General features: G+C 39.6%; 1 protein-coding gene across 2 annotated transcripts; it reads left to right on the plus strand.

Moving 5' to 3' along the window:
• Positions 1–1344: 1344 nt before the first annotated feature.
• On the plus strand, positions 1345–10176 carry SLC16A14 (solute carrier family 16 member 14). Of its 2 annotated transcripts, XM_056359057.1 has the most exons (5): positions 1345–2109; positions 2400–2676; positions 3528–3671; positions 7734–8729; positions 9913–10176. In XM_056359057.1, the coding sequence occupies exons 2-5, from the start codon at positions 2415–2417 to the stop codon at positions 10059–10061; spliced, it is 1551 nt and encodes a 516-aa protein (XP_056215032.1). In that variant the 5' UTR covers positions 1345–2109; positions 2400–2414; the 3' UTR covers positions 10062–10176. The 2 variants fall into 2 exon arrangements, with proteins under 2 accessions (XP_056215032.1, XP_056215031.1); XM_056359056.1 differs by having other exon boundaries at positions 1345–2676.
• The last annotated feature ends 1694 nt before the right edge of the window (positions 10177–11870 follow it).

The raw sequence follows: 11870 nt of genomic DNA on the forward strand, positions 1-11870 counted from the left end.
CGCCACGGGGTGATGAGGCAATAGCGGGGAGAGGATCCAGACAGCAAGGCCCTTGCTCTATCTGGAGCCTGAGAGTTTGTGCAGTCATTGGAGATTACCTTCCCTGCTTTTGAGTGTGTTCACTCTGAACTTGTGACGTTAGTGGAAAGTTAATGGTATAAAAGTAATAATGTGCAAGAATCCAGTTCAAAGGGAAAATATATACATTTTCTGAAGATTTGTGGGGGTTGATGCCAGCACGACACTAACTTGTACCTATTCAAGTCTAAGCCCATTCTGTCAGTAAGATTGCAAAGATGAGCATCATACCTTTGCTTCTCAATGTCAACTATTTTTGCTTTAAATAATTTTAAATATATAAAAGACGTATCTATTTCCTGTCCAAAGAAAAGTGTTGCATCCAGTATCAGTATTCAGGTGGACACAAAGCCAGTCAAGAGCATGAAAGAGAAAGGTGAGGCTCCACATTTAATCCTGACTCTGAATCTTCAGTTACATAATTTTTTATTCCATTATCTAAGATGTACTGTAATAGCCATCATACATTTTCACTAATCTTATACAGAGCATGTTTAGCAGCTTGCAATTTTTCTTCATTCTGCTGCTTCTCATTATTTCCCATTAGCATGATTATTCATTATCTTTATTACCTTCATGCATTTAGTATTTTTCTCGCTTGTGAGTGGGCTGAATCCTCAGTAGTCACATAAACTACATCAGTGGGGGATCTAGCTCCAGGTACATTAATAGGAAAGAGCTGAGATGCCATCTTTAAGACCTACCTTCTGCAGAGCAAGAGCAAAGTGTAATTTTAACTAAGGCTGTCCCAGGCTGTCCTCTTAAGTTCAGAAAAAAAGTCTGCACCACCGCCTGGCTCTGACTTGTTCCCCTGCTACCCCTCCTGCCTCAAACACCCTGCAGGACCTCTAGAAAGACCTCTAAGCATAATCCCCTTTTCTCTCTGCCTCTTGACTGGCAAAGAAAAAGCCAGTAAGTCATTTCAGTATATGTTCCCACTGGCACCCAGGTGCGGACTCATCAGCTGGTCCCAGTTTACCTGCTTGTGTGGCAAGTATTAGTGCGCAGTTCTTGTTCTTCCTCACTGTGTCACCAGTGCCTTCAATGGCCAAGTTAGGGCTATGACAACTGGGTCCATAAAGGGTATCCATCTATGACAAACTTGATACTATATTCTGCATTCACTGCCAGTTTTCAGTAGTGAGGAGCTAGCCCTGAGGCACACCTTCTGAGGGCTCACAGAATACATAAGGAGCTTTTTAAAACAATTTTTGATAAAATTCTTCTTTCCTTTGATTGTTGTGAAGCTGATGGCTCTTTTTATTTTCTGGAGAAGAAAAGAAGACAAAAAATTACCATCTCTGGTAATTTGTATCATTACATTTCTAGTCTCCATGGAAACCTATGTGGTGCTCCACCGTTGGGTAACATTTCAATATGTTGCAGCAGAAATCAGATGGAGGGAAGACTGGGTTCTGCACCTTGCCTGTTAATCAATTAAAAATGGCTTTAAAGTTATTTTCACATTGTGTTGCAATCTTCACTTAGAGTAACAATAGAAAAAATCGCAGCAATCAAATTAAGCTATTATGTCCTGATCCTGCGTATACCTATGCACGTAACTCTGCCACTCGGTTTGATTCTGATAGGCATTGACATTAGTTTGGAAGAATTCTTTGGTTTTAGTAGGATTGTATAGATTAATCGTATGGAGACTGAAAACATAATAGCAAACTGTTTGTCAAGTTCACTGTAATAAAAAGCTTGCCAGAGAGGTAGTAACAATCCCCTTGTTGTAATTTGTGTAAGCAAAGCATTTTGAAAACCAAGAACCTTAAATCTTTATCTTTCTCTGCCTTCACTCTTTTTCTTCCACTGCTAAGGAAAAAATATATCCAAAACTGGTTTCCTCTGAAAGGATATGGTAACTTCATCTACCTGCCTCTTCAGGATTTCCTTTTTTTATTCCAAGCTTTATCAACTTGAAAACAAAGGCACATAATCTTACTGGGACAGCAGAAGGTGATACAGACAAGGAATATACAGAGAGAGACCAGTCTTTTTTTTGTGACCACAGTGAACCCATGAAGAGTAAGTGCTCTCAGCCACCTAAAAGTAAGTTAAAGTGTACAGTAATGGAAATAATGCAGTCTACTGTCAACCTGTAAATACCCCTGCACAGACAGCCATGATATTAAGGTACACAAAGAAATTTTTCTAAGCATTTTACATTTGCACAATGAAACCCCAGTATGCACTTTACAACTGCACTAAACCACAGTGGTGAAATATGGTAGTGATTTATGCTGTTCACTATAACCAAACTACAAAATCTGATCATTCTTTATGTATTTTGAAGGTATTTACTGCATTTGTTTCAGAATACTGTGGAGAAAATGTATGCTAGTCGAGAAGATATTGGATATGATTTTGGAGATGACTCAAAAGTTGGAAGTAAGCCAATTAAGCCTAATCCAAACATCGATGGAGGATGGGCTTGGATGATTGTACTTTCCTCTTTCCTTGTGCACATACTTATCATGGGGTCCCAGATGGCCCTTGGAATACTCAACATGGAATGGCTTGAAGAGTTTAATCAAAGTCGTGGCTTAACAGCATGGGTTAGCTCCCTCAGCATGGGCATTACACTTATTGTTGGTATGTTCCAGCATAATTTATTTCAAAACTACATAGATTTTTAGAATATGTTTGCCATTCATCCCTCAAGTATTTTCTTACAGTTTTCCATTTTATTAGCAGGGCTGCCCAAGTTCTCCTGAGTTGCCTTTTTAAGGTCACAAGGACATATTTTACAAGTTAGAGGGAGAGAGGGAACAACAGGGAAGATGATAGAGAAGACAATTACTCCAGGAGACAGCATGAGCAGGAAAGGATGACTGTGACTTCAAGGTCTCACTAGAATTAAGAAAACACATGATCTGTGAAGCTTGTGGTCCTCCCCGTACTCTATCTGGGAGGAGAAAATGTTGAATTTAGACAGTTTATATTTCAGTTTGGCAGCTGAACAAAAAATTATTTTTTAAGTTGTGTTTGGATCAACCCAAAATAATATCTGGAGGGGTATGTTTGTGTGTATATGTGTATATGTGTATGTATCTCTCCCTAAATTAAGATTGAAGAAGTTGTGTTTAGGTCTGCCTAAAATACTCCACTGAAAACAAAATAAAATGTTTGCTTTCTCGTTACTTGTGAAAAAGGCTTGCCCACACACATCATTGATATTGGGAATAACGGTTTCAGTTTCTTTTTTTAAACTATCCCTTCTTTGTGGGGAAACCTTGATTTTAGGTTCTGCTGGTATTTGGTCAGCTGGTTGAATTTTTCTTTCCACAATTTTGAGCAGTAATAGGGAAAATAAACTGAATAGCATGAGTAGCCTGACGTTTAATGTTTTGTTTAAAATGTTAAGACTCTTCATGTGAATAACTATTAAAGAGTACAGAGAATTAAATGAATAATTTCATCATTTTTTTCATATATTTTAACAGGTCCTTTCATTGGTTTATTCATCAGCATGTGTGGGTGCCGCAAGACAGCTATGATTGGAGGGATAATGAATGCCCTAGGTTGGATACTGAGTGCCTATGCCTCCAATGTGCACTACCTCTTCCTTACATTTGGAGTGACAGCTGGTAAGAGCTGTACTAAGGTTTGAAAGTTTTTTTCAGTTACTTTTGATTGCTTTGAAGGTTATCTGGGTGAGTAAAGAGGGAAGTTAGACTGTAAAGTTATTCCAGCTTCTCTTACACACTCTTTGCAGCCTGTTACCTTTTGAGAATACTTATTTATTTACTCAGTGGATTGGGCCCAATAACTTCTGTTGTCATGTAAATCTGCCATGTTGAAGACGGTATTTTTATCAGTTTCTCCCAGGTGAATGTATTAGAGGACATTTTTAATTGGAAGAATTAGTGTAATCCAAACTTTAACAGTGGAATTTAAAGACGTGGAAACACTGTTGAATTATATATCTAGCTAACTCCTCTCTAACGCAGGAAGAAACAGTAAGTGTTCTCTACAGGAGTTGCTCCATATTAATAAAATACCAGATTATGATAACTATGTACTGCTTCAAAACCCATTTTAAAGGGTGTTGGGAGTTGCTAGTGGTAGGTAGCTAAGCCACACACAGCTGCTTTCTTACTGTCCTGCAGTGTCATGGGGGAGAGAATCAGAAAGGTAAAAGTGAGATAAAAACAGTTAAATAGGTAAAGCAAAAGCTGCATGCACAAGCAAAGCAAAATAAGGAATTAATTTGCTATTTCCCATGGGCAGGCAGATGTTTAGCCATTTTCTGTAGAGCAGGGCTTCATCATGTGTAACCGTTACTTGAGAAGACAAATGCCACAGCTCTGAATGTCCTCCCTTCCTCCTTCTTTCCCCCAGTTTTATTGCTGAGCATGACATCATACGGTATGGGATGTCCCTTTGGTCAGTTGGGGTCACCTGTCACACTGTATCCCCTCTCAGCTTCTTCTGCACCCCCAGCCAACTCACTGGCTGGGCCATGTGAGAAACAGAAGAGGCCTTGATGCTGTGCAAGCACTGTCTAGAAGCAGCTAAAACATGCCTGTGTTATCAGTGGTGTTCGGGTCACAGGTCTAAAACACAGCACACATGAGCTACTATGAAGAAAATTAACTCGATCCTAGCCTCAGTTAGGACCATGCACGTAGCTGTATTTCATATATATTTCAGTTTCTAATGAAGGATATTCAGATTACAGCAACAACCACTAATAAATAGCAACTATTTTTGCCACATTTTTTTACAATCAAAATCACTGAAAGAAGTAATATATTCTCATTTTTATTGGAATTAGGTCTCTAGAAAGCATTTTGACATGTGTAAGGGCCCGATCAAAATATGAAAAGGCATGGGTGTTCAGGCATCTTTCTTGAAAACCAACAGATCCCTTGTGCCTGAATGCTCAGTTTCTAGCAAAATGTGGCTTCTTTGTGAAAAAAATTAGTTACTTCAAGAAAGTTATGTAGAAGAACCCAGTATTCTCTACTTAAAGCACTACTTCAATTTATTCACTGTTCGTTTCTGGAAAGAGATACTGTTAATAGATATGAAACAAATGTTCAAGCGATCCAAGTAAGAAATACGAAATTTGGCCTTTAATTATTATGAGCAACACTGAGCAATTCAAGGGGCTTTGAAATATTATTCAGTCCACGGATAACAAGGCCAGTTATGTTTGCAAATGAAGCATGGTATCTGTTATAGGTGACAGAAGCATTACGAAAAAAATGAATTGTTTGCAATACTAATAATAGCTTCAGTACCCTCCATTCCCTCAAACTATTCTTTCACAGAGTTTCATAGAAATCTGCAGAATTTCTGTACATGATGTTTTTTTCTAGCTCTCTGTGTGGAAAAACATTGATCACTGAAAAGCAAGGATCACTGTGATGGCTCTTTGTACCACCATACCACAGATTTCAGTAATGTTGTAAATTCCTGAACAAAAACAATAATTACAGGCAGGGTTCTGTCTTTTTTGGAATTTCTGTTCCATATATATATATTAAATATAATCAAGCAGACAGGAATCCCCACACTCTCTCAGCCCTTGCTGCTTTTCAGAAAAGAACATACACAAAATACCAGACAAAAAGGCAGAGATTATACAGAGAATTTAAAGAGGGGTGAAAACCACATTTTCAGAAAAAAATCTGAGGCAGATTTCTGCATGAGGTGGAGAAGTGAGATGTTGCCAGAGTAATTCTGGTCAGAAAACCAGTGTAGCGATGCCTGAGATGTTTTTTCCATCTCCATGAGACTCCATTCCCCATCCCCTTGCCCGCCATCCCCTTGCTCGCCAACCCCACACTCCTGATCTTCTCACTCACCCATCATTTCAGTCCCTGTCTACTCCCATCCCCTCGCTCATGGTCACCTCACTCACCATCACCTCAGGGAAGTTGTTTTCATGTTCTCATGGCTGCTAGATGTTCACTTAACAGCGGCCACCTCCTGCTGTGACCACCTGTGAGCCTGCACACAGTGCTTGTGGGCTCACTTATGGCTCCGGGGCTCCCCGTGAGTGACTGCCGTGTCAGATGCCCTCACATGGGATGTCCCCAGGATCCCCACCTTGCCCCTGGCCGTGGCCACCCCGCCGCCTCAGCTCCCATCCCCAACGTGCGCCCCGCCTCAGCATGGTTCCCCTGCCCCAGCTCCCTGCAGCCTTGTCCCCTCACCTCCTGGGGGACAGCTCAGGCCCAGCTGTGCAAGCTCTGCACCCTGCAGCAGCCATGGCAAGGCAGGGGACCCTTCTCCCCACTCACCTGGCCAGGGGAGCCCTGGGGTGGGCGCCTGTAGCTGCTGGAGTCCCTGCGGGCCTGGCTGCGGGGGTGACGGCTCTGTGAGGGAAAGGAGTGGAGAGGCCTGTGGCCCTGACGTGCCTGTGAAGGTGCTGTGCCTTTCACGAGTTAACTACCTTCTGTGTTAATTCCGCAGAATGAGAAGATAAGCTAAAATACAGAAAACTTCTTTATTTCTTGGGATGCGCAGGCGGGGGCCGTGAGCACTTCATGCAAGCGGGAGCGTGGGCTGCTCCCTCACAGCGGCGAGGCAGGCTGGGCTGAGGCAGGCGGTCGGCTGGGGGGCCGAGAGATGGCCTTGGTGTTTGTGGCTGCCGCTGGGGAGGGAGACCTTGTGCAAAATAAAAACCTGGTCAGGTATTTGTGTAGCAAAGAAATAAATATTTCTAACAGACAAAACAGGTCAGTTCTGACCACTACACTGCCGTGGTGCTGAGGTGCTTTTTTCAGGCTTTGCTGGAAGAACTACTCTTTCTCTGGTCTAGCTGTAGCTAGATGGTGCTGCACCTGCATACGGCTGTGTTATCAGCTATTTAGGAAAACTTAAGCCCCAAACGCTTTTCTAAAGTACAATCACAGTGAATTTTGAAGCATCTTCTGGATACACCTCTTCCAGTCCAAATCCCCTCTGTCAGGAATTCGTTGTGAGAAAAAATGGGCAACTGTTACCTTTAATGGTGTGTTTGCACAAGTCTTAACGCTTTCTGCTTGAAACAGGTACCATTAATACCCTGGGGTTTAACTACAGCTGAGGGATTTTCTACAGAACTATAGAGATGTTCCTCTTTAAGAATATGCCTGTGCAGCTACTGTGTGGCCCTCCCTGGACTTCCCTGGAGTGCCCAAAGAGAAACCTGGAAGCCACCCAAGGTCCCACCACCCAGCTAACCTACCCTGTGCTGACTCCTGAAACGTGTTGCTGGTGAACTCAGGCAAAAGCAATAAGATATGCCCACTAAGCAATTTCTGGTCACTGATACAATCAGATGCAAGTATTATAAATGCAGATATTTCAAAACAGAGTTTGTTTTATGTTTGTCCTCATATTAGGTGTCACTGATTTATCATGGGATGTTTGGGACTTTCCAGCAGTACCATGCTAAACTGAGGTAAAGGTTTTATCTTCCATGTATTTCAGTTTTCCCAGCAGTTAAACAGCAGTATTGTATTCTCACAGGAATGAGGATTGCAAATTTTGGAAAACACTGCAAGACAGAAATGAAACCTAACATGAGAATTAAATATTTATTCTCAGTTTTACCATTATGCTCATGCAAAAGTTAGGAATAAAACTGATATGTTTTTCACACTTTTTATGTTGTTGGCAAATGTGCAGATTGATTTCGGTTTTTGTTTTCATAGGCGCTGGAAGTGGCATGGTTTATCTGCCTGCGGTGGTCATGGTAGGGCAGTATTTTCAGAAGAGAAGAGCACTTGCGCAAGGACTCAGTACCACGGGAACAGGGTTTGGAGCCTTCCTAATGACTGCCTTACTGAAGTACCTCTGCATCGAATTTGGGTGGAGGAATGCCATGTTCATCCAGGGTGCCATCTCTCTGAACCTTTGTGTCTGTGGGGCGCTTATGAGACCACTCTCTCCCAAAGACATGGTTAGCGAAAAATATGGTGTGAGAAGTAACAGTGAAGATAATCAGGCAAAAGCTCTGTCCCGTTCTGCAGAGACTATAAAATCCAATGGAGTCCTCAGTGAAGAACCAGAAAAAAAAGAAGAGGCAACAAATGAAGAAGTGCTTGACAGTGTTCAGCACATAGAAATTGGAGGTAAATCTGGAAGTGGAAGGAGTATGTATGGACTGCGCATTCTTAAGACAGTGAGCCAGCTGACGGTTACAGTCAGGAAGGGCTTTGCAATATGGTACTCCAGCTACTTTGGAGCTGCATCACTGTTTACCAATAGAGTATTTGTGGCCTTTATAATTTGGGCTTTGTTTGCCTATAGCAGCTTTGTCATTCCCTTTATTCATCTTCCAGAAATAGTCAAGCAGTATAACTTATCTAGTCAGAACAATATATTTCCTTTGACATCCATTATAGCCATTGTTCATATTTTTGGTAAAGTGATCCTTGGAATCATTTCTGATCTCCCGTGCATCAGCACGTGGAATGTCTTCCTCATGGCTAACTTTACGCTGGTCACCTGCATTCTTACTTTGCCACTAATGCAAACATACATTAGCCTGGCTGTGGTTTGTGCTCTAATAGGATTTTCTAGTGGCTATTTTTCTCTAATGCCTGTTGTGACTGAAGATTTGGTTGGAACTAAACACCTTGCAAATGCCTATGGCATCATCATTTGTGCCAACGGAATATCTGCATTGTTTGGACCACCCTTTGCAGGTAAAAAGTTCAAATTGCTAACCAACAGATGTTTGTATAAAAACTGTGTGACTTGTTATATTATTATGCTTTCTTACGTTATAAGCATGTGTAAGTAACAAAATTACAGCTGCTCCAGAATGGACCATAACATCCAGCTTCACATTAATCGATTTACAATTTATAGATCACATCCACTGGGTACCAGCTCACTATTCACACACTACAAATTACAATCCTTGCAAAGAATGCCAAAGCTATTACAATCTATCTTTCGAATGGTATGTTTCCTTAAAATACAATCATACGCTTTTTTAAAATGAGAAGGGTTTAACCTATTTTTATGTGTTTTGTGTAGTATATGCACACTATTGAGTGAGCCAACAGGATTTATAAGAAAGCTTATTCAGTACCCTTTGAAAAGCAGCACCATATATTCTTTTAGCACCTCTCAGTCGGTGCTGAATATGTCTTTGTATTTGGGTCATTAGTAACAAAGCAAACAGGATGCAATTAGTTGATGTAAAAAAGGGTACAGATCTTGAGGTTACATTGCAATGCAACCAGCATACCATGAGGGAATTTTGCTATTTTGCGTTCTCAAACCTTTCTGGAGTAACTTTAATGTATTTTTGCAAAGGAATTAAGGTTGGAATGAGAGTCACTGCAGAACTGAGATTATATCTCTTGAAAAGGCTTTTATCAATATGAGGCTCTTCGAGAAAGCTACTGAGAATGTGTTTGCTTGCAAAAGACACAGCATTTGAACTAGCCTGCAGTATCGGGCATTTTACAAATAGTAGGGTGGAAGAACTAATTGGTTTGGGATTTCAAAATGTCTGTTTTAAAGCCAGACCTATGATAACTTGTTTGAAAAATGTACAGTTTTAGAGAGAAAGTTGCTTGGCTTCTGAGGATGGCACATAGCTAGAGTCCCATTTTAAGACTTCCATAATACTTAAATGAGGGGACAGGTTTTGCACTGGTTTTGGTGAATGAACAAGAGATTTTGTTAATAAATTTCCATTTGTAGCATCCAGAGGAGGAGACAGTCACCACCTTTTTTTTTTTTTTTTCTCCACAAAACATCTATGGATTTGACTGAAATGTCACGGGAGAAATGTGCAGCATTTTTCATATTTTCCCATGCAATGCACCTTGTTGTCAACCTTTGTAACAAACATGTTTTGTCCTTATTTTGCAGGTTGGATCTATGACATCACACAGAAATACGATTTTTCTTTTTACATATCTGGCTTACTGTACATGGTGGGAATATTATTTTTACTTATACAACCTTGTATTCAAAAGAAACAACCAAGTGAAAAATCTACGGAAGAAGCACAAGGATAGAACAAATTCCAGAAATTTTTTTACAGATTTTTTTTTTTTTTCATGTTTCTATTGTATGACAGTATGAAGCTGTTTTTCTTATGGAACCAACCACACTGAGCTGTACTTAAGTGAAAAGCAATTATGCTCCAAAATGCTAATAAATTATTAGAAATACGCTTTTAAAATGAGTGAAGATCTTTTACTTTAGAACTAACAAATGCAGCAATTAAAAGCACCCTGCTAGTCTTTTAGAATTGGAATAATGCTAGGAGCCTTTATCCTTGCTTCTCTTCTAACTTGTCACCACTACCCATTGGTGAAACTCCATTGACTGCAGTGCAGTTGTTCCAGATTTATACTAGTTCTACAAGAGAATTTGATCAGTATACGAATGATTTATAAAAGGCCTTCCTACTATGTATTTGGTCTGAAAAAAGGTTAGTTACTGAGTATGCTAAAATGATTGTACTGTTGAGATGCTAGTACAATAATTTGATTAATTCAGTGTATTAAAATAACTATTTCTGTGATGCAAAACTAAAGAAAAGTTCTAAGATTTTTCTGAAACTACTCTCTACATAAAGGATTTTTTTAGTTTATTTTTTAAAAGTATCAACTGCATAAGGCAGCCATCCTCAATACATAGGCTAACATTACAAATGCTGTGACACTGAATGCACCTGAAGTAAGACTAACATAAAACCAGAAACAGGCAACATACGGAAAATATTACTGTTATTCACAGGCTGGAAAATGTTTCCAGAAATGGTCTGAAGCTTCTGGCTGCTTCACCTGATTAGAGGTATTGTAGAACTTTGTAACATTGCCATTGACTCCCTGCATAGGACTTGTTTGTCAAGTAAACAGTACTAAAGAAATGAGTTGGCCAATTAGAAAATTGGCCAAATAGAGTTTTAGAAAGAACTGGACTACAGCACAGTACATCTTGTTACACTTAATTTAGTAATAAAAACTGTCACATAATGAGCAGTCGTGTTGCTGCTTATAATGTACGCCATGGACTATTTAAGACTGGTCACATTTGAGATACTTATTCACTAGAGAATTAGATAATTCAGAGCATGGAAGAACTAAAGACCATTCAAAATATTCAAATAAATTTTCTTAAACAATGCTAAGTGCCTGGTAATCAATGCAGAATGTTTTGTATGGTATACAAGACATAACTTTTTCAGCCTTGAGAGGCAAGTCTGATGGTAATTTTCCTATCAAATAAAAGTCACTATAGGTTTTTTTCCTGCTAGCTTTATGAAAGTTTTGTCATGACGGATCAGGTTCTTAGTTTAATACTGATACAGGCTGCTGAAATTCTTTAAAAAAAATTAATACTATTCAGTTATATTGAGTAAATACTGGGAAACAGTTCAGCATGCAATGATATCATTATACAGATATTTTTTATAGCCGCAGGGTTGGTTAAAAAAAAGTTCTGAACTGCAACTCTTAGTGTTCTATAATGCAATTCACCAGCTTCTTAGTTTCGCACTTCTACAACTGTTGGCAGCAACATACTTTAAAATAGATCACTGAAATAAGCCAAGTTAAAAAAGAAAACCTTAAGAAAACCCCAAACTACTTTAAGATTTAGATTATTTCATTCATATAGAATAGTTATTTATGGCTTTTAAAATTCATATTAAAACAACTGAGGTGGCAGGGAACTGCAACACACGGTGTGAACATGCAGTCAGTAATTTCTTAAAATCAGCTTTTGTTTTGGAGAAAACGTTCATGTAAACTACACTTTCACATCAGTTCTTTTGTTACAGGTTTAACGTCTTTTTAGTGTGAGTGCTGCTGCTAGCT

This window comes from Falco biarmicus, chromosome 13 (assembly GCF_023638135.1).
Source record: "Falco biarmicus isolate bFalBia1 chromosome 13, bFalBia1.pri, whole genome shotgun sequence".
NCBI lineage: Eukaryota > Metazoa > Chordata > Aves > Falconiformes > Falconidae > Falco > Falco biarmicus.